This window comes from Saccopteryx leptura, chromosome 1 (genome assembly GCF_036850995.1).
Source record: "Saccopteryx leptura isolate mSacLep1 chromosome 1, mSacLep1_pri_phased_curated, whole genome shotgun sequence".
In the NCBI taxonomy this organism is placed as follows: domain Eukaryota; kingdom Metazoa; phylum Chordata; class Mammalia; order Chiroptera; family Emballonuridae; genus Saccopteryx; species Saccopteryx leptura.
This window is the reverse complement of record NC_089503.1, coordinates 239,818,572-239,845,679: the sequence shown is the minus strand read 5'-3', so window position 1 is coordinate 239,845,679 and position 27,108 is coordinate 239,818,572. Positions and strand designations below refer to the sequence as shown.

Here is a 27,108-nt window from a genome sequence, read left to right as displayed (position 1 = left end):
GAAAGAGCACCTTTCAAATCTCAAAAATGTTAAAGGGCACATAGAAATCAATTTGTTAAAAGAAAAAAGTAGGATTCCAGTTAAAAAATGGGCAAAACACATGCACATATAATTTATATGCAAATAGTTTTTTAAAAAACCTAGAAAACTCTGTAATCTCATTACTGATCAAATAGCCCCCCATTAAAATGAGATACTCTTTTTTCCCATTATAGTAGCAAAAGAGGTCTCATTTTAATGATTAGACAAAACAGTGAGGAGAGGGTGTTGTCCAGGTGACATCAATTAGCACAGACTTTTAGAAAAATAATTTACTGGCAAGATATCCAGAGCCTTAAAGAGAAGTTGATATCCTTTGGCTCAGTAACTCCATGCCTGGGCACCTATACTAAAGAAATCATCTGCAGTTAAGGTGGGGTTTGTTTTTGTTTTTTTAATGATGGAAACCATCTAAATAGTCAACAAGAGTGAAATGGAGTAGTAGAGTAATTTATATTGTCATAGTGTATTTTTTTTAAAGATTTTATTTATTCATTTTAGAGAGAAGAGAGGGAGGAGCAGGAAGCATCAACTCCCATATGTACTTTGACCAGGCTAGCCCAGGGTTTCAAACCGACAACCTCAGCGTTCCAGGTTGATGCTCTATCCACTGCACCACCACGGGTCAGGCTGTCATAGTGTGTTATTCGAGTATTAAAAATGGGTTTATGAAGATCTGGAGATAAAAAGGGAAAATTCTTATCTTGTCAAGTTCAAGAAAGAGATGTATTAGAATGACATCCAAATGGTTTTTCTAACCAATTGATGGGGAAAGCATCAAACCTCGAACACAAGTTGTGGCTGAGTGATGGAATCTTGGCTTATGACTTGCCTCCTTCCCACTTTTATGAATTTTCCACTTTCCATTGCTCCTAAAAAAATAGATCCACAAATTAAGGAAACACAGTTGGACTTCTGGGCTAAGAACAAACTTTGTCCAATGACCCTGAATTTTTCTGCTTCTCCCTGGATTTTTTTCACATCTGCAGAGTCACCACATATATTCAAGACGAGAGAAAAGCACCTCAAAGTCGAACAAGGTGAGTGCCAAGAGAGGCCAAGGAGAAAAATAACAGGAGATCAATAGGCAAAAGAATGAGAGAAACACTTACTAGCAAAAAAAAGCCCCAAAACCACAAACAAAAACTCTCCTGGAACATTCCCAAGCAGTTCTGTCCTCTTGGGCTCAGCAGCCAAACGGAAAGAGGCCGGCTGACTTGTGGTAACAGGGCAGGTCCGAGATGACCTCCTTCACAGTGTGTGGGCTGGCCCTCTGAAGCCCCAGCATCTAGGACCTCAGGAAAGCACAGTGCGGCTGTGTCCTCGGCACATCCTTGATCTTCCCCCATGCTCTTTGTACATCTCCAGGGAGCTGTGCCACTCCCAGGTTTGTAGACAAAATATGAATAAAAACAGAGCTCCGGACTCATGACCACCTCACAGCTGGATCTCTAGAAATCTAAATCGTCTTGCCCAAGGCCATCTATCTGGTCCATGACCAGACCTTTAAAGCTCGTTTCTGTCCCAGAGAGACTTTTGACTACCTTCTCGTCGTCTAAGGCAGAGCCTTGGTCTGCTCTGGGCTCTGGACTGAGACCTTCATCTGTCCCTCTCTCCGGAGGCCTTGAGCCCGAGCAGGGCCCTTCTTCCTCAGAAGTGGAGCTTTCTGGATACCTGCCCGTGACTTTGCTCTCTGAACCAGGGGCTCCGTTGGGCTCGTCTCCAGAGGTCCTCGTGTCTCCACTGGAAGGTTCCTCTTTGGAGCCCTTCTGGGAGAGCTGAGAACAGTTTCCCAGAGATGATGTTCTGGACGAGGAAGGTGCTGTTTCTGGGCCTGATCTTTGGCTGGGGGTGTCTCCACCTGGGGCAGGGGGTGGTGTGGGCCTCCCCTCTTGGTCTGGGCTGCTGTGTCCAGAAACCTCACCTGACTGGCCTTGTCTTGGGCCAGCCTGTGGACTCCCTTCTTTCTCACCTTGACTTCCTCTTCCGGACTCTGACTGTCCCTCTCCTTCAGTTTGCTGCACCTCTGTGCAGTTGGCACCCTCATTCTGCCCTCCTGGACTTCCGTCAGCTCCTCCCAAGACTCCGCTCTCCACACTGACCTCAGCCCCAGAACCCTCTGCTGTGCTCTCTTCCTTGTCGCCCATGCCCTGCTCCGGGGGGTGGCCTGCGTGGGGCTCTGTGCTCCCCCCTCCCCTCTGAGGAGCTGCTGCAGCCTGCTCGCCTCCTCCTCCTCCGGGACCTTCCCCTCTGCCCAGGGTCTGGCTGCCCTCATCCTCATCCCCCGCCTCTGACCCGGGGTCCTGGCCTAACCCCAGCTCCAGGCCTCCATCAGATTCCTGGACAGTCCTTGTCCCCGAGGGGTCCCTCTGAAGCAGCTCCATCCTTGTCTTCTCAGGGTCTGTCCCTGTCATCTCCTCATTAGCACATTTCCTTTTTTCCTTCTTCAGAATTTGCCACAGGTCAAAGGCCTCTTTGATGGGCGCACTGGCTGTGCCCACCGTGTCCTTCGGGGCCGCGGGGACCACGCTCTTCCTCGCACAGGCCTCACAGGGGCAGAACTCCTCCCCTTCGGCCTCCCTCCCCAGCCGGGCCTCCAGGGCTGCCCTGACCTTTGGTCTGTCCTCCAGGGAGAAGGAGAAGGTGCTCGGGGCCCGGGCCTGGTCGGAGAAGGCCGAGAGGTTGCGCAGGCCCCGGAGGCGACTCCGGCGCTGCGCGGTCGGCAGGGACGTCTCCCACCTGCGGGCCGCCCGCGGGGGCCCCGGCACCCTGCTCCCCGCCCGGCTCTGGATCTTCCGGAGCTCTTTCTCCGTGCTGTCCTGGAGCCGCTGGGCCACATCCTGCTGCAGCTCGGCCACCAGCAGGTCCAGCAGGTCGTCGCTCTGCAGGCCCCAGCGGGCTCGGAGGTCGGCCACGGCGCCGGCCAGGTGGGCCAGGAAGGCCTTCTCCATCTTCGTCAGCAGGCCGGACACCCAGAGGGGGTCGGGGTCCAGAGCCACTCTGTGAGCCCCAGCAGGGCCCCGCTCTCCAGCCCCCTGGGTGAACTGGGCCGGGGCTTGCGTGTGGGCCACCTCAGCTGCTGCGGGCAGCTTCTCCGAACCAGGGTCGGCGCTGGGACCACTTGGACTCCCGCTGACATCTGAGTCCCTCTCAGGGAGGCTCCCGAGGGTCTCTGTCCGGCTCTCCGTCCGCTCTGGAGGGGGCGGCGGGGCCGAGGCAGGGTCTGCTCCCGCCTCCTCCGCCCCCCGGGCGCCCTCCCCGCCCTGAGGGCCAGCCCCTGAGGATTCTCGCCCCGCGGTTCTTTCCTCTTCGGGAAATCCACTGACCGCCTCTCCTGTCAGCCCTGCTCTTTCTTTCTCTTCTTTCATTTTCTCTAATTGCTCTGCCTCTTCCTGCACCGTGTTTTCAACCACTTGGTCCAGGCGACAGCCCAGCGTCTGCTCCCCGCTGCGTCCCTCTGCCTCGTCCTCTCGGGGGGCACAAGCCAGTGCCTGGGAGCTTGAGGAGGCAGTGGAGCCACCCTGCTCCTGGTTTCCCAGCCCCTCCGGGTTCTCTGAGGTCCTGGAACCAGGCCTCTGGGTGGAGATTTTCAAGGGCAGCTCTGTCTTCTCAGAGACCGGGGCACGGTCCACGGCACAGGGCCCGCTGCCCTCCCCCGAGCCCCCGGAACCACTACCGACATCCACACCCGACGAGGACGTTGGCGTGAAGTCCTCAGTCACAGCGTGGGACCCGAGGCCCGGCAGAGCCTGACACCGGCCGGACTCCCGGAGGCCTGGGTCCAGCTCGCCTTGCCTGAGGCCACACCCCGGCCACAGGGTCCGGAAGGTGCCCAAGAGCTCCTGGTACCGAGGAGAGTCTGTGAACCTCGCTTTGCCGGTGGGAGACCCAAAGTCTTCGTCGAAGAAGTGGAGCCTGGCGAGACAGGTGACGAGGGCCTGAGCCGAGTGGCTGAGCCGCTGGCCCACCGGGCCGGACACTTCGGGCAGGCTGCTGGGCCGGCCCTGCTTGGAGCCCATCAGCGCTTTCATGATCTCTATGGAAGCAGACAGCCTGCAGGGAAGCACACACTGGCCCTCCCCACAGTCCCCAACGGCTCCTTCCCCTGCTCCGGCCTCCTTGGGGACTTTGGAAACTCCGCTGTGAGGAAGACCCTCTCCTGACTGGGGACCAGTGTCACCAGTCACTGGGAGGGCTCCTTCTGGTTCGTTCTTACTGATGGCCTTTTCCAGGGATGGTCGTCTGGCCTGAGCTGGCTCCCCCAGGCCTTCAGGGGGATGTTTGTCACCAGGGTCCTCCGTGGGGCCTTTCAGGCCGCCCCCAGCCACATCCATGCTGTCATCCACCATCTCACATTTCATGGGCACTGGCTCCTCTGGGATGTTGCTCAACCACTCACGGACCACGGCTTCTGGTGAGGCTCGGGGCAGAGCACTCGGTGTCTCGCTGCCATTGTCCTTTTGCTCTTTCCTGCCCTCCCCTTCTCCAGCAGCCTGGCCCTGGAACTTTCTCCCAGGCCTGGGGCCGAGGCTGGGGCTGCCCCTTCTGGCTGCTCTGGCTGCCCTTCCCCTGTCCCCTGACTGCGGGCTGGAGGGCCGTGGGCACTGCACATCTAGCTGTTCCTCCCCCGGCTCACCCCTCCCTGGTCCCCAGTCAGCACAGTGGTCACTGCTGCTGCACGAAGGGTGCTTCTTGCCAGAGCGCTGTGCCCGGGGGGGTGTGGGACAGTATCTGCTGCACACCGTGCAGGCCACAGAGGAGGGCCCCTGGCTGCCCCGCGGCCGGGAGGCCTGCAGGGCCTGCATCTCACCACCGGGGCTCCTGCAGACCCGGGATGTGCCCATCTGTGAGTAGCAGCTCCCTTGCGGGGCTCCTGGTTTCCCCCGCTCATGCTGCCCAGCTGGCAGAAGCAAGGGCCCGAAAGGCTTGGGGACGCTGCCCCCTGCCTCTTCCCCCAGGCCATCAGCGTGGGAGCCGAGAGAGTCAGATGTGTTGGTAAGTGAGTCAGCCCTGAACTTAGTCTTCCCTTCGGTCTCAGGAGAGGGAGAGTATGGGGGGTAGAAATCGGAAGCACAGTCTGAATTACTCACAGGAGTAATGGAGGCACTGCTGACCCCTTGTATGTCCTGGGAATGAAGAGAGGCAGAGGAGGGGGGCCCTGGGTCCCCAGAGGCTTGGTTCCTGGCGCTAGATGAGCTTCCAGAAAGGCGGGGTGCTGGGTCGGCGTGACAGCCCCTGCCCGTGCTGGGAGGCCCCCGCGTTTGCCCGGACACAGGGGAGCTGAGCAGGCAGTGGGTGTCCGTTCGGCTGCGGCGCTGCCTGGGGCGGCCTCTCTGGGCTTCTTGGTCGAGGCCAGACATGCTGAGTGAGGACACAGTGCTGGCTCTGCTCTTCTTTCTCCGCCTGCCTGTGGCTGAGGTGCAGGTGGAAGGCGGGAAACACACTTCTGCAGTGTCCCCAGAGCCAAAATGGCCTGAGGCCGGGGGCAGTCTCGCCCCAGACCCATCCCTGCCCTGGGGGTGTCTGGTGGCCTGTTCACCTCCCTCTGCCTGTAGGTCTTTGTTCCTCAGAGACAAGAGATTCGTGGCAGAGGAGCAGGGTCTCTCCCTGTGGGTGGACTTCTGTGGGGACATCATGGGCCTTGCTGTACTGGGGCCACCCTGGTGCTGCTTGCCCCATTCACTGGGCCCCGCTTGGGATGCCGCGGAGACTGACGGAGCACCTGCCACACCTCGGGTCCTAGGGGTCAGGCAGCGGTGACCCCTGCTGCCCAGCATGGCTCCCTCTGGACCTGGGCCCTCCCCAGCCTGGGGCGTGCTGCTGGCTTCCCACCCGAAGCCTCTCTGGGAAGCGGCCCCAGTGGCCGGCTGCGGGCCACAGCCACCCTCACTGCCCTCTGGGGACCCGGAGCAGCAGGAGGAGCCTGGCTCAGAGCCGTCAGGGGGTCTGTCACTGGAGGCAGGGCTGACACTGTCCTTGCTGCTCCGCTTCTTGCTGGCAACCCCTTGGGTCCAGAGGCCCCTGGGGTGGGAGTGCTGGGTCAGCCCGGGCCTCCTCCAAGAGGCCGTCCCCACTCCCTGGGCGCTGTACAGGGGGTTCGTCCAGATCTCGTATTGGGACCCTGGCTGCCAACGGCCTCGCTCAAAGACTTCCTTGCACCCTGCCTCTTGGGCCCTAAGGCCTAGTGCCCTCGGCTCTGAGCAGCCCCCAGAGTGGCCCTCGCACACACAGTGGACGGGGTCCGCCTCCCCTGGAGCAGGGCCCTCCCCGCCGGCCGCTGTGGAGGCACTGGCCCTCCCGACCCTCTTAGATCGCAGGAGCATGTCGTTGCCGAGCAGGTGGAAGTGGACTTTCATCTCCACAGACAGGCTGCCGTCCTCGTTCATGTGGACCGTCTTCTCAACGTTATCACCGGCCACCAACGGGCCGAGCTGAGCAGGCGTGTCCTGGGGGTGCCTGTCGGGAGCGGGGCCCATCCAGCCATGATGTAGGGACGCCAGGGGGTCGCTGGGACCGGACCTCTCCAACAGCAGGGAAAACTGCCGCGTCCTGCTGTCCGACCTGGACCTTGAGTGGATCGTGCTCTGCTTGGCCTTTGGGCCCCAGTTTCCTGGCACACAGCGAAGAGTAAGGGGAAAGAGCAAAAGATGGTGAGCTGCTGGGGGCACTTCAGGGCAGGAGAAAAGGGGTTGGTCATGAGCCTTTCACCACCGAAACACCCCTGCCGGTCCTGGCTAGTTGGCTCAGTGATAGAGTATCGACCTGGCTGTGGATGTCCTGGGTTTGATTCCCAGTCAGGGCACACAGGAGAAGCGCCCATCTGCTTCTCCACCCCTCCCCCTCTTGCTTCTCTCTCTCTCTCTCTCTCTGTCTCTCTCTCTCTCTCTTTCTGCCCCTCCTGTATCCATAGTTCAATTGGATTGAGTTGGCCCCAGGCACTGAGGATGGCTTCATGGCCTCCATCTCAGGCACTAAGAAGAGCTTTGTTGCTCAGCAATGGAGCAATGCCCCAGATGGGCAGAGCATCACCCCTTAGTGGGCTTGCCAGGTGGATCTGGGTTAGGGCCCATGCAGGGGTCTGTCTCTCTGCCTCCCCTCCTCTCACTGAATAAACACCCCTGCCACCTCCAAAACCACATGGTAAAGGCAGAAACCATTCTAGAACAGATGCCCACAGTCTGCTGTCTGATACCAGCAGAGCAAAGTGACATGAACTTGAAGAAGTCTGAATTCAATCTCCCCTCTTCTACTTCCTAGTTGTGTAGCTTTGGGCAGAACCCCTTTTCTGAGTTTTAAAATAACAATAATGGTATCTATTTGGAGGTGTGCTTGAATACCGCAAGGCAATGAATATAAAACTTCCAAAATGTTTTTTCCTGCAGTGTTGCTGCACAGAGTGTGTTCTTGGTAGGTAGCAGAGGCAGCGGCCAGAGCCGAGTGCCCAGTGCTAACTCCTCGCCCTGCTCCCACCCGCCGTGGTATAGGAAGTACAATCAATAAGCTGCTGCATGTGCACCTGACTGTAGACTATAACATGCTTTGTGGTTATTAGTAGTGATTTATCATCTGAACACTCATCAAGCTTTGGGGTTGATAAATGATTGTAAGGAAGGACCTGGACACACAACTGCAGGTCCTGATAGTCAAGCCTGCACCCCAGCCATGAAAAAGAGAAGAAGGGGCTACTGTGCATAGAAATAAATGACTTCAAGAAAGAATGAAACCCCTAAGGCTTTCTCATTTTATCTCCTGAGCTCACACTTGACAAGAGGAAGGGGCTAGTGGAGGGTAAGCCTCTGGTCAGCAAAAGAACAAACCACCATGTGTCCATCTGAGCAGGAGAAGGCTTCGTCAAGCTCTGCTCTTTCAGAAACACCAAGTGGCCACTGTGAGCTCCTCCAGAGAGGGGCTATGGCTACATGGTCTCTACCTCCAGCACCTGGCAGGCGACAGTCATGGACAGCATTATTGTCATAAAAGATAATATTTTGTTTACTTGCCAAAATTTGCCCTTTGTCATTCCAATACTTTTGCTGAAACTCTTATTCTACAGTCATTAATTATACTTTTAAAACAACGTGTGTTGTGGCCCTGGCCAGATGGCTCAGTGGTAGAGTGTCGGCCTGGTGTGCGGGAGTCCCAGATTCGATTCCTGGCCAGGGCATACAGGAGAAGCGCCCATCTGCTTCTCCACCCCTCCCCCTTTCCTTCCTCTCTGTCTCTCTCTTCCCCTCCTGCAGTCAAGGCTCCATTGGAGCAAAGTTGGCCCGGGCACTGGGGATGGCTCTATGGCCTCTGCCTCAGGTGCTAGAATAGCTCTGGTTGCAACAGAGCAATGCCCCAGATGGGCAGAGCATCGCCCCCTGGTGGGCAGAGCGTCGCCCCCTGGTGGGTATGCCGGGTGGATCCCAGTTGGGCGCATGCGGGAGTCTGTCTGACTGCCTCCCCGTTTCCAACTTCAGAAAAATACAAAAAAAAACAACAAAAAAAACCAACACGTGTTGTATTTTTTTTTTTTAATAACAAAGCCTAAACTGGCACACAGTATGCTTTGGATGGATGTATGGTTGCATGTTCAGGCTGATGGGTTGGATGGAGAATCGATGGGTATCATTAGATTTAGTCCAGTTGGCCCCCACTGTTGTCTAAGAGAGCCATGACTCTTGACAGATGCAAATGCCACATACACATGGTACACTGCCTTCATAATCTCATACCCACCATGGTCCTTAATAAAGTTTATTTTAGATCTTAGAAACTTAGAGTTCGAAAGCTCCTACTTCCTATTCTTGAAATACCAGACTATCCTCTCTCATACCTCAGTCAAATGCTCAACCCAATTAAGGTTGATGGCAATAAGAAGAGGAGGAAGGGGCAAGACAGACCCCGAGCAACTGGTTGCCCAAGAATTGGAACCAAAGGCAGGTTTTCTAAATTATATAGATTGACTACCTTCCCAGCTCTCCTGAGCCACTCTCCAGTGCAAATAACATTGGGGAAACTTCAAAACCAACTCACCGTTTTTGATCCTTGAAGCTTGCCCCGATAAAGCTTCAGTCCCGCCTCTTGTGGTCCCTTCCATTGCCGGAGGTCTGAAGGACTCGTGACCAGCGCACACCAGCACAGAGGGGCTGTGCCGTAGAGCCTTCACAGAATCCACCTGAGGGAGGCGAGTGGGTCAGGAGGCCTGATCCGCAGAACCTCCCTTCTGCTCAGGAAGACTCAGGTAGAGGAGGAATCGAGTCACACCGGCTCTTCCCTGGTGTTTAACTCATCTCCCCCTAGATTTCTGATCCAAGGGAAGGATCCCATCCACTTGCCATAATACCTCCATAATACCTGGAGATTTAGGTCCCGCGCCATGGTCTCCCTCTCTGCCTGTACCCTCCTGGGGTGAGGTTATTCGGGATGCCTCAGGTGGGAAACATTTCATGAAGCCTTCGATCTGCTTTCCTGCCCACATTTGCACCCTCACAAACAGGTATTATTTTAAAGCAACCAGCTTGCATATGGAGACCTGATTCCTTCTCTCACCCTTTTCCAGAGCCTTCTCTTGGGTTTGACCTGTGTTTTCCAGTATAATCTGAGCCCACCGCCACTGTCTCTGCCCCTAGTGAAGCAGAGAAGGACAAGACATTGTTCTCTGCACGGGTAGCCCTTCCATCCCGGGCTCCTCCCAGGTTCTCTGGGCTCCTTCCCAGCTGCAGTGTCATCCCCTCCCCAGCACCCCCACACCCACCAGCAGGACGGGCGGGCTGAGAGTGGAGCAGACAACATCGGTGCTGGGTTGCCTTCCAGGAAGCAGGTCCCTGCTTTTAGCAAAATCTCACGTGGCCCTGAGGCCCCTGCATATCTAAGGGTTAGCACTATTTATAGCATTACATTGTAATGAGCAGTGTTGGGGAATTTAGCTCCATCTTTAAAGTGCTGAATCTGTTCTTTTTCATTTTCTCAAATTAGAAGGTTATTCATTAACAAGGAAATGAAAGAAGGAGAGAATGCTTGTCTTCTCATCCCAAAATGGCGTGAAGTTTGGTGTCCACCAGATCTTTTCACCTAGTTAATTAAAAGTTGGTTTCAAACTACCAGGTATACATTTTTCTTTTGATTTAGGTCTCTGGTCCATCATACACACACACACACACACACACACACACACACACACACACACACACACACACAGCAAAATGACCCAACTCGATTAATTTATAGATATAGCCATGCTGGCGTGCAGGAGTCCCGGGTTCGATTCCCGGCCAGGGCACACAGGAGGGGCGCCCATCTGCTTCTCCACCCCTCCCCCTCTCCTTTCTCTCTGTCTCTCTCTTCCCCTCCCGCAGCCAAGGCTCCATTGGAGCAAGGTTTGCCCAGGCACTGAGGATGGCTCTGTGGCCTCTGCCTCAGGCGCTAGAATGGCTCTGATTGTGGCAGAGCGACGCCCCAAGATGGGCAGAGCATCGCCCCCTGGTGGGCATGCTGGGTGGATCCCGGTCGTGCGCATGCGGGAGTCTGTCTGACTGCCTCCCTGTTTCCAACTTCAGGAAAGAAGAAAAAAAAAAAAGAAAGAAAAAAAATGGAATTGAAGCAAACTGATGCTCCCATTTCAAAAAGAAGTAGAGGTCTTGGATCCACAGAAAGAAAAAGGGCATTATTGAGAGGGTCCATCCAGTTGAGGACCCGCCAACGGATGATTGTGACACAGCTTGTCCTAATAGCTCTGTAGTAAGTCTCTATGAAAATATAATCTTTTCTCCAATTCACTTATTTTGTACCTGCTCTCTCCCTCTCATCACACCCACTAAACAGTAGCCAATTGATGGGAGGGGCCTAGCCTTATCTGTCAGTAAAATCTGCATGTAGCACATGCTAGTACACAGCACATGCACCACAGTTTAGAAACATTCTTACATTACAGCTCTGAAATCCTCATGGTTAGCCCTATCATTTGCCAGCCACACAACTATGGGAAAATCACTTAACCTCTGTGCCTCCGTTTCCTTGTCTCTAACAATAGCATACTATTAACTGCCTCCTGAGTTTGTGCGGTGGAAGCTACGCCCTACATTTCTCCACGTCTATTCCACTCTCTTTCTGAGGTGCTTCCCAGCAGTCAGAGCTCAGAAAGCTCTAGCCATGTTTTCGGGAGTGGATGGCAGCTCAGGCATCCCGGCTGGATCCAGCGCCCCAGGGCTCCTGCGTGTCCAGATGTAGAGGTGGCACTTCCCAGATCTCAGCTTCATAAGCCTGGATGCCACAACTCAATAATCACAGTAGCTTCAGGCAGAGGCAGCGCCTTCCTGCGGAACACTGGGAGCCATTCCTGTAAACCCCGAGTTCATCCCTCTAGATGTCCAAAGATTTGGGAGCCCCCCCAATGCCCTGTATAAAACTGCTTCCTGCTTAAGGTACTTGAGAAGTTTCTGTTTCCTGCACTGAACTCTCACCACAATGGATTGGATAATAGGAGAACTGGATTTTAAAAAGATACAATAATGAAAGTGTACAAGGCAGTGTCTAGGCTCAGTGAATGCTTGCTAAATGGTACCGAGTAATATGAAAAACAATTGTGTGATTGACTGAACGGCTCCACTCTACCCACCGTTAACTAGCAGCGAGCAGCCAGTGCCTCTTTTTAAGGAAAACCTCCCCGTTCTATCTGAGGTCCAGAGAACTTTATTAAGACAACGGCACATACCCCAACAGCCCTACCTTTTTCCCACTGGGTGTGAACACCTGCTTCACGGGGAAGTGAAGAAGGTCTGAGGCTTTGCTGAGAAAGGCTGCCAGGCTCCTCGTATTTCTCTGACTGAGAACCACTGTCTGCTGGAATCGAGGGTCCCCATTCTTAACCAACATTATCTTCCTCAGAGCTTGAGGATTTTTCTGGGAAGAGGATGTTTCTGGTGCTTCACACTGGCCTTCGACATCCTGAGACTGCTGAGCAGAGGGGCCTTTTCCCTGTGGCCAGCCTGGTCCACCAGAGGTCTTGGGGGGCTTCTTGTCGGAGCAGAGGTAGCACCCACCATCTTCCAGCTGCTCCAGGGCACTGAGGCCGTGCAGGCCCCGGGGCGTGGTGACGGAGCGCACCCCGAAGGAGAGAGGCACGCGCTGGGAGAGCTCATCCATCAGCACGCCAAAGCTCTTGAAGGTGCGTTGGTGGACAGCCAGGCGAACCCCGGAAAACCGGGGGTCCCCTCGCTTGAGGAAAGTTATCTTCTTGGCTGGAGTGACCTGGGTGACAGACGGAGTCCGAGCCACAGAAGGCAGGAGGCACTCGCGGTAGCTTGGGGCCGGGGCACCCCTCGGGGTGCTGTTCATGGCGTGGAGGCCCAGGCAGCTGAAACCCATCAAATGAAGAAAGTCAGAGAGCAGCTAAGAGTGTCTACATTTTCTCTTTCCTCTTCGTTATAACAGTGCTTCCTGCCCACTTCTAATTTGTTCCACTCTGCTCTGTAGAGGCAGGTTAATCTGTTTTGATGGAACAGAAGGAAGGCCGAAGATTTAGCATTGGCCAGATCTGAGTTCAAACTCTACCTCACCCCCTTATTCTGTGTGGCCTAGGAGGTGCGTGACATACTCCGTGCTTGGTGGACCCACCTGTCAAAGTCAGCCACATTTACTCTGCAGGTTGGTTATCATGTGCAAATGAGTTTATGCAGATAGAACACCAGCCACAGAGCAGGCACCAATACATCTTGATTTTTTTCCTTCCTCTTGCCCTTTCTCTTACCCAATTCTACCACCTGAAAACCTTTGAATACCCTAAGGCTTATCTCCTAAAGGGGTAGGTAAATAAAGGGAAGACTGGAATGCAGATGCAAGAACACAGGGCCGTCAGGAGGCCTGGGCACCATGCCCACTCTCTCTTAGTGCAAAAGTCTCCCCTGTGGGCCTGAGGGATGCTCAACTCTCTGGACTCCTATTCTTCTACTACCAGCTAAGAGGGCCAGAGCAGAATCCCTCAGTCCCAAACCCTTCAGGGACCAGAATGCAGACAAAGAGACTTGTAACCCAAAGAGGATGTCACCACTTGGTGTTGTAAGCTTTCTCCATTATATGGTGAGGTTTGCTTTCATATGAAAAGAATACTCCCCCTCACATGCCTCCGAAGTCTTTAGAGGTCTTTAGAGGATGAGTGAGCACCCCAGCCTGCTGCCACCGACATGGCAGACTGGAGGCTTAGGGCAGCTGTAGCTGGGTCAAGGCTGTCTGTCCAACTGTTTGTATCTATTATCACAGTGGTTTAGCTCACTGCCTCACCTGAGACTCTTGCAGAAGCCTAACTCTTTCTGTCCAGGTCACCATACCATGCTCTGTTCTATAGACCTGCTGGCCAAGTTGTCCTGAAACCCAGTTTTTACCCAGATATTTCCTGTGCTCCAAGTCCTTCCAGTGGTTCACAGTAGCTGCAGAAGATAAAGGACCCAGGCCCCTTATCCCACAATTCAAGGCCTCTTGGTCTTGCTCCAGTCTGCGCCTTAAGCCCCAGCTCCTGCTCTCTCCTGTGTGAATTCTCCATGCCAGTCAGGCTGCCTGACTCGGGTTCCCCCTGCATGGCAACCCCATCCTTCTGCACCCTGGCTGGCTTCCCTCCTTTGTGGAGCCTTCCCCAACCCCCATTTTCAGCATGGTTCCCCAACATTTCCCACATCCTGGGCCGTACCCTTCCTAGCCAGCTAGCCCAAGGCCTGAGAGGCAGAACATGTGCTCCCTTGGGGCACCCAGCCCCAAGCCTGGCACATAGCAAGGACCCAGGAAACCCATGCTGATGAACAAGGCAGATATTTCACAGAGCCTCATAACAGAACCCAGTCCTATCAAAAAGCTGACATTAGAGTAATTGTGAACAGGTGAGGAGTTGTCCCTGCATCTACGTGGTTCAGATCATGCAGGACCCTCCTTAACGTGCATGCTCACTGCACGTGACCACGGCCCTCCTCACTGCAGCCATGATCCTGCGTGCAGCTCCTCCAGCGCCCACAACTCCCTTCCTTACCTTGCCTCTCTATTTACCCCATCCCTTTCGAAGGAAATGGTTCTCCCATGTTCAGAATCCTGGTGCACCTAGAGGCCTAGTAATCCTCTCTCATCTCTGGCACAAACTTTATAATTAGCTTCTCCAGCCTCCTCCCTCCAACTAATCCACTTAAGCTGCTTTCTCAGACTGCCCACTAATAGCCCTGCAGCTGCCGGTGCTGTTACTCTATCCCGCCTTCCCGAAGGACCGACTTTTCTTCCCACTTGATTTTCATTTTCACTTGTGACAGTGAGCATCCTTCTCGGCCCTCACTGAGGAACAAGAAAGGACACTGGGGGACGCACTGATGCTGGGGGAAATGGCAGTGGGAAGCACAGTGACATCGGGGGGGCCCAGTGACATTGGGGGACCATGTCCCCCATGATCACCATATTCCCCATCATCACTGTATCTCCAAATGTCACTGTGTTCTTTAGTGTCATCATGATCCCCAATGTCATGTCATCCACTGTCACTGTGTCTCCATAATCACCGTGTCCTCCAGTGTCCTTGTGTCTCCCAGCATCGCCATGTCCCCAGCCTCCTTGCTCCCTCTAAGGGTTTCTGCTCCTTGCAGCCCATTTCTGGGTAGAGAAGAGCTCTCTGGAGTCCTCTCAGACAGCAGCTCTGCAGGGCGAAGGGGAGAGTTCCAGGTAAAGCACGACCTTGCCCGACACAAGGCCAAGGCCGTTCATTCATGGCTCCTTGAGGACCCAGGCAGAAGCATAACATCACTACATCCGCTCAAGTAGCTGACTGCCCCTTTCTACTGACATTCTTCTAGAATATAACATCTTTCTGAATTGGAATTCTGAACTGCCAGTTAGACTTTAGAAATAAAAAAGAAATGTCCCCCAAAGCATCCTAAGTACCAAGAATCAGGCTGATAGCAGCTGGGGTCCACCATGAAGGCTCCCTCCTAACACGAGACCAAGCACACAGCACCAGGGGAAGTTACTGATTATCCCTTCACTGAATGTACCTGCACTCATAGAACTGACAAGATTTCTGCATTACCTTCAGGGGGCTCACACACAGGCACACGCACACAACGTACACACATATATGGGGGCACATGCTCGTATACACATGGATTAGAAAAAATTTAGGACCTAGGAGAAGGAGCTAGAGGATCTAGGACGGCCTGGCCCCATCAACTGTGAAAGGTAGGGCATATAAGACTGTAAAGATCACCCCACTCCTCTCAGACAGATGAGGTGACAGCTTGCTCTCCAGCCTCATCAATGGAAACAGACAGATTCAACTTCATCCCCATGATGAGTCGCTGAAAAGTATGACCTCCTTTTGTAACCATGTGAAAGGGAGAAGCAAGTCAATTTTCTTTTTCAAAGAGGCTAAATGAAATTTTGATTCTTTCACTTTCAAGACAACCTGGCCTTGCTCTGACCAGGTAGCTCAGTTGCTTAGAGCACCATCCCAATATGCCAAGATTGCGGCTTTGATCCCCGGTCAGGCACATACAAGAATCAACCAATGAATACAGAAATAAGTGGAACAACGAATTGATGTGTGTGTGTGTGTGTGTCTTTCTCCTCTTCCTCTCTCTGAATAATAATAATAATACCTGGTCCCACCTGGTTATTTACTTATTCAATCATTCATTTACTTGTTTGTGTACTAAACAAAGATTTCTGAACAGCTATTGTGTACCAGGCTCTCTTCAGGGTCCTGGAAATACAATTACTGAAACATGGTACCCATCTGCAAAAGCTTCACATCCTAATGTGACAAGTAGGTACATTATTAACATGTAGCATAAGAAATGTTCTGAGATATAGACATACAAATAGAGATTGAGATCGAGATATATTATACACAGGGTGTGACTAGAAGCAGATTAAGAGGAATGACAAGTCAGAGAAGACTTCCTGGAGGTGGTGACATGAGCAGACACCTAAAGCACAATTAAGGGATTAGACAGAGAAGGAAGAGGTTGGGACCAGCATGGCAAATAAATATGGCCTTGGTGCCAACTCTGACAGGTTGGGGTGAATGAGAGGTCTGGGAGGAAAAGGTGCTCAGGCTCTGTGATCAGTTAGCGATATTACGATGGTGTCAGGGCAAAGAAGGACCACACAGGTGCCAGACATTTGCCATCCCTGCTCCACTCAGGGCGTTCAGGGTGGGGGCGTATGAGCAAAAGTGTGGTGAAGGATCCAGCTTGAGTGTTCAGTGAGAGCCTTCCCAGTGCATGTCATTCTAATATTTTAGACCGTCTGGCGCAGAAGGGAGGATGGCACCTGGGAGAACAGGAAAAGTTACTGGTGAATGACGGCAACTCTAGTGGAGTGAAGTCAAGAGGACTGACCCAGAGGCTGAGAAGGAGCTACCAGCAGGACTGGATGACTAACCAGCAGGTGCCAGGAGTCAAGGAGCAGGGGCACAGAGAAGAAGGGAAAGGAGCCAGGGGACAGCAAGTAGAGCCTGGTTCCCAGCTCTCCACCCCAGTCCCAGCATGGGGTCCAGTGGGCGGTACTAGTGGCAGTCGGAAAAAGTCTGGATAAGCTGAGAGACACTCCCACAGCAGATGGCTTTTGTGCGGTCATCCCCATGGCTGAGCTCCAAGGGAGACCTCCTTTGGAATTCCCCACCCCACTCCCACTCAGGACAGCGCCTCATCCAGGTGTGCTGGGCAGAGCAGATTACAGGAGGCTCTGATGTTCACCTTTTCTGAGTCATCTGAGCACCATGGGGTCGGGACAGGACCTCACAGGAGCTCAGGGGATAGGTGGCCTCAATGAACACTGAGACTGGGGGATTGAATCGTGAGGGCCCAGCAAGCCCCAGGGTCCACAGCACCAGTCAGAGCAATCCTGGGCTTGATTTAGGTCAGCAAAGGATGAGGGAGGGTTGCCAGGGGATTTCAGGAGGAAGCAGGGCAAGAAAGCAGAGGAGGCATTCCAGCTGTTTGTGGGCAGGGAGAGGGATGCAGACAGAAACAGATTAAGGGGCAAAGGAAAAAAAAATAAAAGTCACAGGAAATGCTTCAAAAGGTGACAGCGGTAGGAGGAACTGAGCAGGGTGGGCCTGCAGGGGAGGAAGCAGTTTTGTCACCAGCCCTGGAAGGGAGCTAGGCCAGGGTGAGGGGCTGGAGGCAGGAGCTGGCAGCAGGAGTGGGAAGGGAATAAACAGGGTGAGAGGAGTCTGCAGGCAGGGTGGGGGCTGGGCTTCGCAGGAGGAAAGCTGTGAGGAAAGAACACCAAAGAGGGAACAGGCAGGAAGGGGGTGGGGAGAGCACCAGGGCGCAACCTTGAAGGGTTGATTGATATCGTACGTGAACAGCTGGAAGAGGCTGCCACGAGGTGAACAGTACATGTCCCCGGAAGAAAAGGCACAGGACCTCCATCCGGGCCCTCCTAGGGTCCTCCACGCCACACAGGTCTACATGGGCTGTCTAGGGGCTAGAGCCATGTTCAGCATCACCTTTTAGTGACTCGAATTTGCCAAGGAGTGGCATTATTTTATGAGCCAAGAAGCAAGAAAGAGTAATGGTGACAAACTTAAGACAAAGACATGCTATTAATTGCCAGATGCATCCTGATTTCAGAGATATTGAAACGTGGGGGGAAACCAGTGTGCATTCAAGTCAGTGAAATACAGTATGACAAAGAGCCAAGCACAGGCTGGACGCGTATTCATGAGAAAGCCACAGCACCGGTTCAGGTTTGAGTTTGATTGACTTGAGGATGACAGCATCGGGGAGCCAGTGGCTGCAACCTGATAGTCACGTCATGGTGATCAAACGATGATCATGACTCCTGGGAAGAAGGCGGGGACCCTAAGATACCACTTTCCACCCATCAGAATAGCTATTATTAAAAAAAAAAGAGCAACAAATATTGACAAGGATATGGAGACTTTGCTTATGGGAATATAAAATGGTTCAGCTGCTGTGGAGAATAGAATAGCGGTTCCTCAAAAACTTAGATATAGAATTACCATACGATCCAGCAATTCCACTTCCGGGTGTGCACCCAAAAGAACTGAAAGCAGGATCTTGAACAGATATTAACACCCATGTTCACAGCAGCATAATTCACAATAGCCAAAGGGTGGAAGCAGCCCTAGTACCCATTGTCAAATAAATGGAGAAACCAAATATGGTATAGCCATACAATGAATGTTATTCAGCCTTAGAAAGGAAGGAAATTCTGACACATGCTATAAGAGATTAATCTTAAAGACATTATGCTGAGTGGAATAAGCCAGACATGAAGGAACAAATCTATATGATTCTACTAATCTGAGGTACCTCAAGCAGTCAGATTCATAGAGACGAAAAGTAGATTGGTGACTGCCAGGGGCTGGGGTGGGGGGATGGGGAGTTAGTGTTTAAATGTGTACAAAGTTTCACTTCGGGAAGATAAAGTTTTCGAGATGGATGGTGGTGATGGTTGCACAACAATGTGAATGGACTTAATGCTACTGAACTATACACTTAACATGGTTAAACTGTAAATTTTACATTATGTATTTTTGTCACAATAGAAGATGTGAAGTAGAATCATAGAAAAATGAAAAGGCAGCGAGTGGAATGAATTGTCCTTTAAGAAAGGCCATTTGGTGGATGAAGGTTTCCCAAAGCTGGGTGCTGAAGTGTGAGGAGAGAGGGAACACCACACTCGTGCCACACGGCAGAACAGGCACCCCCTGGGCTCACGGTTCTGAGCGGTAGATGCAGAAACAGAATCAACAGAGAGGAAAGAGGGTCAGATGAGAGTAAGACTTTTGATTAATAGGTATAAAGCAATCCAGCCACAAACACTGATGCCCATTATGTGAGACACAGAGAAGGAGGCTCAGTGCTGTTTGATGGACTCATGCTTCATGGATCTATAATTCAAGGAGGAAGAGAGAACTACTCACACTTTGGTACATGAATGTTTCTGTTGCTTCTGGAGGGCCCCAGGCCTGAGAGCCCCCCTTGGTTCTGCCAGTCACTAGCTGATGGCTGTGGACAATCTATGTGACTTCTCTGAGCTTCGATTACTTTAATCATAAAACAAGGTGTAAACTAAAGGGCTACAGAGCTTATACAGTGTGTCCATAAAGTCATGGTGCACTTTTGACCAGTCACAGGAAAGCAACAAAAGACAATAGAAATGTGAAATCTGCACCAAATAAAGGGAAAATCCTCCCAGTTTCTGTAGGATAATGTGGCAGCATGTGCACATGCGCAGATGATGATGTAACACCGTGTATACAGCGGAGCAGCCCACGGCCATGCCAGTCGAGATGTGGACGGTACAGAGGAAAGTTCAGTGTGTTCTGTGGCTCGCTAAATTCGAATCCGTGACCAAAGTGCAACGTGAATATCGGTGCATTTATAACAAGCGCCACCACATAGGAATAACATTACTTTGTGGGATAAGCAGTTGAAGGAAACCGGCAGTTTGGTGGAGAAACCCCGTTCTGGTAGGCCATCAGTCAGTGACGAGTCTGTAGAGGCTATACAGGATAGCTATCTAAGGAGCCCTAAAAAAATCTGTGTGTGAGCCCACATCGAACTGCATTGAATAGGTATGAAACTGGGAGAGTTTTCCTTTCATTTGGTGCAGATTTCACATTTCTATCGTCTTTTGTTGCTTTCCTGTGACCGGTCAAAAAAGCACCATGACTTTACGGACACACTGTATATAGTAGGAGTTATAGGAAAAGATAGCACATGATACTGTACTATAAATAATTATCCCTGAATCTGGAAGACCTCTTGAGAAAATATCGGAAGCATTAGTTCTCAAAATGTTCCAGGTAAAACACTTCCCTTTCAAAATTACAGTGTAAAAACCATGAAGAACACCCCATCCAAAAAATGAGCATATTCTCATATGCACAAAATGTTGCATACAATTCAATGACTACTGGAACCCACCCATAGAGCCCCTTACTCCCTGCCCCCCGCCCCGAGATCCATAAAGCCCAGGTTAAGAACCTTTGATGTAGGGAAGCAGTCAATGAATGCACAACTAAGTAAAACAACAAATGAACGCTACCCCCCACCCTCCCTTCCTCTCTCTGTCTCTCTAAAATATAAATAAATGAAAAAGTGGTCAAAGTCCAAATTCTCCTCATCCCCCACCCACCACCCTAGCCTACTCTTAAAAACAAACAAAACAAAAAAACCTTAGTCTAGGTCTGAGGATCCAATGTAAAACATGGTGACTGTAGTTGATAACACTGTGTTGTATAATAGAAATTTGCTAAGAAAGTAGAACTTATAATAACAACACAAAATAGAACCGTTGATGTAGTTTTTGGAGATGAGGAAACTGAGAAGAGAAGGGACCACAGAGGGAAAGACCATGGCACTCTGGGCCGACCAATATGTGCTGATGATGTAGCTTAGAAAGAAGAAAAGGGATTGGGCTTGTGAATCTAAAATCTCTTGTTCAGCCTGTAGCTACTGGGAAAAGTCTCCCCAAAATGGTTCCCTTTCTTTCTGGTGATAAAAGGACACATGGTTACAACTCAGGAAAGAGACTTAGGACTTGAAGAACCCTGAGGTTGACATGGGAACTAAAATCCTTGGAAACTGTAAAAAAAAACAAAAAAAAAACCCCCAGCATTGGAGTATCTTCCTGTTCCCCTCCCATACACATGCACACACACGTGCTAATATTTTCTAGATAGCTTATCAACAAGGGAAGTAGGCTAATGAGATGGCTTGGATTTACAGGGCTTAAAATGCAATGCAGAATGTGCAGAGTGGGATGTCTGAGCTCCTTGTAGGCAGTGAGTGCTTCTGGTTCTGTCCCTGCTGCTGAATAAATTATGCTTGGAAGACCATGCTGTAGTAAGGTTTAGGTGAGAGGTACAGTTAGCAAAGATAATAATAAAATAGGGTCAGGACAACCCAAGAGCAGAAAACTCTCTCTTGCCCAGGCATGGGCTGCTAGTGCACGGAGGGAACATATAAACAGCCAAGGAAAGTGGAAATCCAACAACTGCCATGGCTGGAGGTAGCTGGGAGGCTCAGTGAAGTGCACAGACAGGGTGCACGTCCTTGGGCTGTCCATGGGCGTGAGCAGCTGAGAAAGCAACTAAGGGGGCCTGTGGTCCAACAAACATACAATTGTAAGTGAAAGCAATGGAGAAAAGATCTCAAGATGGAGAAGTCAATGCTGGAAAGAAGGAAGGAATTAGATTCTTTGGGGGGATGACTATAGAGGGCAGACTAGGGGGTAAGAATGGCCAGGACTTTCCTAGACACTGAGGCTGATCTCAGCTCACCTTAGAAAACAACTTTTAAACAACTGGAGTGATCTCAAGATGGTTGCTGTATCAGAAATTGCCTTAGCTACAAGTAACAAAGACCCTCCTCCCAAAAAGACTTAAAATGGGTAGAAGCTTATTTTTCTCTCACATAAAAGAAGTCTAGAGATAAACACTCTAAGCTGGTACAGAAACTCCATGATTTTTTTTGTTGTTTTTGTTTTTTTTTACAGAGAGAGTCAGAGAGAGGGATAGACAGGCAGGAACGGAGAGAGATGAGAAGCATCAATGTTTCCGGCCCCTTCTGTATTTCTGCCCTGTTAGCCTTACTGCTAATTTTCCTAGTTTCCTCATTGTCACAAGATGGCTGCTGTGAGCCCTGCAGTTTGACTGAGACCCATTTAACCTGTTACTAGAGGTCTGCTTCATCAGTCACTGTGTTTACTCAGACTACAGCTTCACAGCCATCCCTGAGCACCTGCATGGTCCTGACCACATCCCACGGCACCCAAGTGGCTCAGGAAAGCTGAACATCAGAACCTCCTCCAATGAAATTCTCCAAACACACTTTGACGAGGCCCTGTCCTGAGTGGGTATGGAGTGAAGGGAGTCCAAAAGGAGGTCTCCTTTAGAGCTCCATCACACACCTTGCCTCGACAAAAGCCCTTTGCTGTGGGAGTGTCCCTCACCTCATCTCAACATTTCTCCTCCATCACTGGTACTTCTGCACTTGACCCCAGGCTGGGAGCAGAGTGTGGAGATCTGAGTATTAGAGCCCTGTCCTGCTCTCTTCCAGCTCTGTGACCTTCTCTTTGCGACCCATCCTCGCTCCAGCAAGGAGGACAGGAAGAGGCACTTACTGAGGTGGGAAATTGACCTGATGCTTTCATCTCACAGCTTCTGCCACCTCCCCCTGCAGAGATTACTTCCCCGGCCCTAGCTGTCTGCCTGGGGAGCTGGAAATGACCATAGCAGTGGCAGGAGATGAGATATGTCACTGATGACCACTCCGGGCCATCACCAGCATTCAAGTGGAGAAAGCAAGGTAAATTTTGAGGGCTTTAAGGAACAGATAGAGAGAGAACATCAAGGCAAATTCTGGAGAATGGAGGGGGGGGGTTGCTTTGCTTTATGCTCACCTTGTTTCCCAGGAGAGGAAATCCCCATCTGCAGGAGAGAAAAGATCTCAGCATTGTCAGGCAGACAGCCTCCAACACGGGCCTGGCCACTGCCTAGCTCTATGACCACGAGCACCTGTTTCTCATAAGTAAAATAACCTCCAAATTCAGTTCCAAACCCTAAATCCAGTGGTTTTCAAGACAGTCCAGTTTCTGAAAAGAGGGGCTTTCCTAGGTGTGATGACCTTGAGACACACAGGGCATGTGGAAGTAGTGAGCCTTAGGGAATATATGTCCTGAATGCACAATGGGAAGAAATTTCGATGACCCCAGAGAGAAGGGACCTAAGTGAGGCCAGCCTCATCACTGAATAAGATTTCAAGTCTTACCAGAATGGGAAGGAGGAGGAGAAGGAGGAGGAGGAGAAGGAGGAGGAGGAGGAGGAGGAGGAGGAGGATGGGAGGAGGAGAAAGATGGGAGGAGGAGAAACAGGAGGAGGAAGAGGAGGAGGAGGAGGAAGAGGAAGGGAAGAAGAAGGAGAAGGAGAAGAGAAGGAGAAGGAGAAGGAAAAGGTGTTTACCCAAAATAAGAGAAAATGTTAAGAGGCCAACTAAATGTTGTGATCCCTGGAACAGAAAAAGGCCTTTAACAGAAACTGATACAAGTTGTTTATGATGTAAAACTGCCAAGATGATAAGCCTAAAGAAAACATTGGGGAAAAGAAGTCCAAGCATCTCCCAGTGCAGTGGGGACATCAAGAGTAAAGGACCATGAAGAGAAGTGCAAGGAGGCCGTGTCCTCTGGCATAACAAGCATTGGTTTGTCACCTGTGGGTCAATAGCCAGCTAGAGATGGAGGGAATCAAAAGGTGCAGCTCCACCCCTGCCCTCAGGGGGATGATGATCTAGCTGGGTGGTGGGGTGGGGAGAGCGGGTTAGAAGAAGGGTTGCTCTCTGGATGTGCAGTAAAATCACCTGGTGCATGAGTCTACTAGGGCTGCCATAAAGACTACCACACTCTGGTGGTTTCAATCAAGACATACTGGCTCACAGTTCTGGAGGCTGGAAGTCCAAGATCAAGGTGTCGGCAAGTTGGTTTCTTCTGAGGCCTCCCTCCTTGGCTTACACATGGCCATCTTTTCCCTGTGTCTTTTTTTTTTTTTTAAGATTTTATTTATTGATTTTACAGATGAGGAGGAGGGAGAAGTACCAACTCATAGTTGCTTCACTTTAGTTGTCCATTGCTTGCTTGGCGTATGTGCCTTGACCAGGCGAGCCCAGGGCTTTGAACTGGTGACCTCAGTGTTCCGGGTCAATGCTCCATCCACTGTGCCACCACAGGCCAGGATCCCTTTGACTTCATATGGTCTTCCCTCTGTGCATGTCTGTGTCCTAATTTCCTCTTTTTAGCAAGATACAGTCATATTGGATAAGGGCCCACCTTAATAAATTACCTCATTTTACTTAATGACTTCTTTAAAGGCTCTTTGTCTGAATACAGTCACATTCTGAGGCACTAAGAACTGGCGACGGATTTTAATGTATGTATGTGGCAAGATAGGGTGGGGTGGGAGCAGGGACACAATTTAGCCCAAAATTCCTGGAAAGCTTTTGAAAGTACCGACAGCCAGACCTCACCTTCAGAGATTCAGAGCCTTTGGTTTGGCCTGTGTCCCAAGCAATTTTTAGTATTTAAAAATATTTTCAGTTTCTTTTAAAAGCTCTCCAGCTGGTCTGGCCTGTGGTAACACAGTGGATAAAGCGTTAACCTAGAATGCTGAGGTTGCTGGTTCGAAACCCTAGGCTTGCCCGGTCAAGGCACATACAATAAGCAATCAATGAACAACTAAAGTGAAGCAACTATGAGTTGATACTTCTCACTTCCTCCCTCTCCTCTCTCTGTAAAATCAGTAAATGAAATCTTTAAAATCCCCCCAGCTGATTCCCAGCCAGTGTTGAAAAACACTGAGCAAAGTACCACCCAGACACAACCGGATGCGAACTTCATGCCAACCTATGTGATGTTAAGTCTCAACCCAACAGAGGTTCTTAAAAGGAAAGACTCATCATGGAATCCAGAGAATTTGACTGAAACTTCCAGATGGGACTGTGGGGGAGGGGAAGATGTTCATTGATTGACAGAGCAAGGTGAAGTGGAGCCTTCTTGATGGAGCAAAAGCTAGAATCTCAGGAATTATGGCATTGCCTGGTTTTAGGGGGAAGCCGTTAAATATAAAGCAGTCACCACAGTTGGGAGCCATGACAGACTTGAGGTCATGAAAGTGGTGATCACCCAAGGTCAACCAGCAGGATGGATTGAAGGGCCTTTGCAGAGTAACGCCCACGTGGAGATACTGTCATGGCTACAGTACCTAAAACCCACCGGCAATGGGGAGAGGGCACGTCTTTAAAATACATATGAGTATACAACCATAGCTCAGCAGGAGTTCACAAAGCCTCAAGAATCATTAACTATACATACATACAGAATGTAATCTTTCTTCTAAACATGTATAATGTGACCATACTTGTTACAGCAGGGGACAATGCTCTATTCACCGGGAGGGAAGGATTCAAGATCAGGAGCATGTCTGAGGACGGCTAACCTCCAAGAGGAGGCAAGGCCAGGAAACCCCACTGAACAAAGGAGAAGCCCGAGGCCTGGCACAGTGCCAGGGTTTGTTTGTCTCTGGGCCGCGGGTGGAGAACGACAGGCGAGGCTTCGTGGACTTCTAGACAACAAATGCCATGTTCTTCTGCCTCCCAGGCTGCTGCAATCTCTGGATGAGGGCAGGTTGAAGGCAGAAGAGAAACAGCTCGTTTGATGAGACAAAAACCAAGGATGACCCGTGAAGACTGTGCACCACTGCAGGACCACACTGTGACAGCCAGAGTCTGGATTCAAAAACAGGAAGGGGGGAACTGGCCCTGCACGGATTTGGACTCGTTCCATGGAAGTAGAATGAATAACTCCAACCCTTGCTTTCTCTGACACTTACGGTGGCCTCCGTGAGCGGGACAGTTCGTTTCCTTGAGAATGTTTTTGTCATTTTGTCATCATGCTTCACAGAGTGGAAGAAGGTGGGGGAGGGGACCTGCGAGGGGCCACCAGAAGCTAGGTTCTGTTGGGGAAGGAAAGGGAGCAAAGATGGGAACAGACCTTGCCCGAAGAGGAGGCAGAAGGTGGAGGCTGGTGGGGGTGTTCCTGTTTTCACAGACTATCACTGTGTGCTGGTCAGGGCTCTCCAGAGAAACAAGACCCGTAAGATATAGAGAGAGATTTAAAAAAAAAAAAGATTTGTTATAAGGAATTAAATCATGTGACTACGGAGGCTGAGAAGTCCAAGGTCTGCCTTCTGTAAGCTGGAGACCCAGGAGAGCCAGGGCTATAATGCAGACCGAGTCCAAAGGTCTGAGAACCAGGGAGCTGATGTAGATTCTCCTAGAACCTGAAGTACTGAGACCCAGGAGCACTGATGTCCAGGGACAGAAGACAGGTCTCAGTTCAAACAGAGAGGAGGATTCTCCCTTCCTGTATCTCTTTGTTCCATCCAGGCCCTCAGTGGACTGAGGATGCCCACCCACACTGGGGAAAGCAATCTTCTATATTTTCTCAGTTTAGTGATTCAAATGCTGATCTCAGAAACACCCTCACAGACACACCCAAATAACATATCACCAGCTATCTGGGCATCCTTTAGCCCAGTCGAGTTGACACATAAAAACCATCACTGATTCTAGCAAATGCTGTGAAATAACCTGGGGCAACCATAAGGTGCAAGCATGGCAGGAAATTTGTGATTTCCCTGTTGAGGGTTAGTCACCACTGGCTAGCACTCCACTCTGGGAGCCTTCACTGGGATGGAGACAGAACATTCTATTCAGGCTTTTCTCTGCTGGGAAATGGATGGAAGCAGCTTGCCTGTAATACGTGTATGCAGAAGAGACTGCCGAGAAACATTCCTGGAGTCTGGAGCTTGCTGGGCACCATGGGGGTGATAGTGTTTACCAGGAGGTTTGAGACCATGGTTATGAAGCACGTGGGCCATAGTAGGACAGCTGTTACTGCCCCTGTGCCTGAAGGGGCAGGAGGGCAACAGCGCTGTGGACCAGTGAGAGCCGAAGCTACAGCACAGCCAACCGGTGGCCCTGAGTAGAGAAATACAGACATTGCCGAAACTATGGCCTGGCAGGGGTGGGGGAACAAATACACACCTCGGCCTCTCTCTCCTCTTGCCCTCTGAGGTCCAGCTGATGCCTCCCATTGGCAAACCCAGCAAGAAGCCAGAGGGCAAGGGAGACCGTGAGGTTAAACCTAATGTCCAAGAACTAAGAATGGATTGAGGTTTAACAAACATCCCACATGTTTCCCACCCCAGCCGAAGGAAACCCTGGGCAGGGGTGCCAGTAACAACTTGGAAACCTTAAGTGCATTTCAGCTCCATAAACACCCTCCATGGCCCTACCATGCGCCAGGCCCGGGGGCGGCACTGGAGAGTCAGAAGTCTACCCAGAGTTGCCTACAGTCCTGGAAGAGAAGTAAAACATCATCTCTTTTATCCTTCCTGAATCTGGTGTTAACCCCAGAGTGCCAGAAGGGACCTCGAACCTGCTGTGTGTGATCCAAGTTACCCCAGAAAGTTCTCCAGACCTATATCAAATCATATAGTAACCACTAATTCATGGTGGGTCACTGTTACAA

The 27,108-nt window shown here is 51.2% G+C and overlaps 1 protein-coding gene across 3 annotated transcripts in view; it reads right to left on the bottom strand.

The window, feature by feature from the left end:
• Positions 1–422: 422 nt before the first annotated feature.
• RP1L1 (RP1 like 1) overlaps positions 423–27,108 on the bottom strand; it is a 44,701-nt gene continuing 18,015 nt past the window's right edge. The window contains exons 1-4 of one of the 3 annotated variants that reach the window (XM_066388131.1): positions 16,126–16,142; positions 11,749–12,376; positions 9,058–9,199; positions 423–6,649 (exon numbers count right to left, since the gene is read on the bottom strand). In XM_066388131.1, the coding sequence (XP_066244228.1) occupies positions 1,491–6,649; positions 9,058–9,199; positions 11,749–12,357 (5,910 nt within the window). In that variant the 5' untranslated portion in view covers positions 12,358–12,376; positions 16,126–16,142 and the 3' untranslated portion in view covers positions 423–1,490. Of the gene's footprint in view, positions 6,650–9,057; positions 9,200–11,748; positions 12,377–14,035; positions 14,094–16,125; positions 16,143–27,108 lie in introns of those variants that run through there. The other 2 variants (XM_066388123.1, XM_066388122.1) reach the window with 2 other exon arrangements.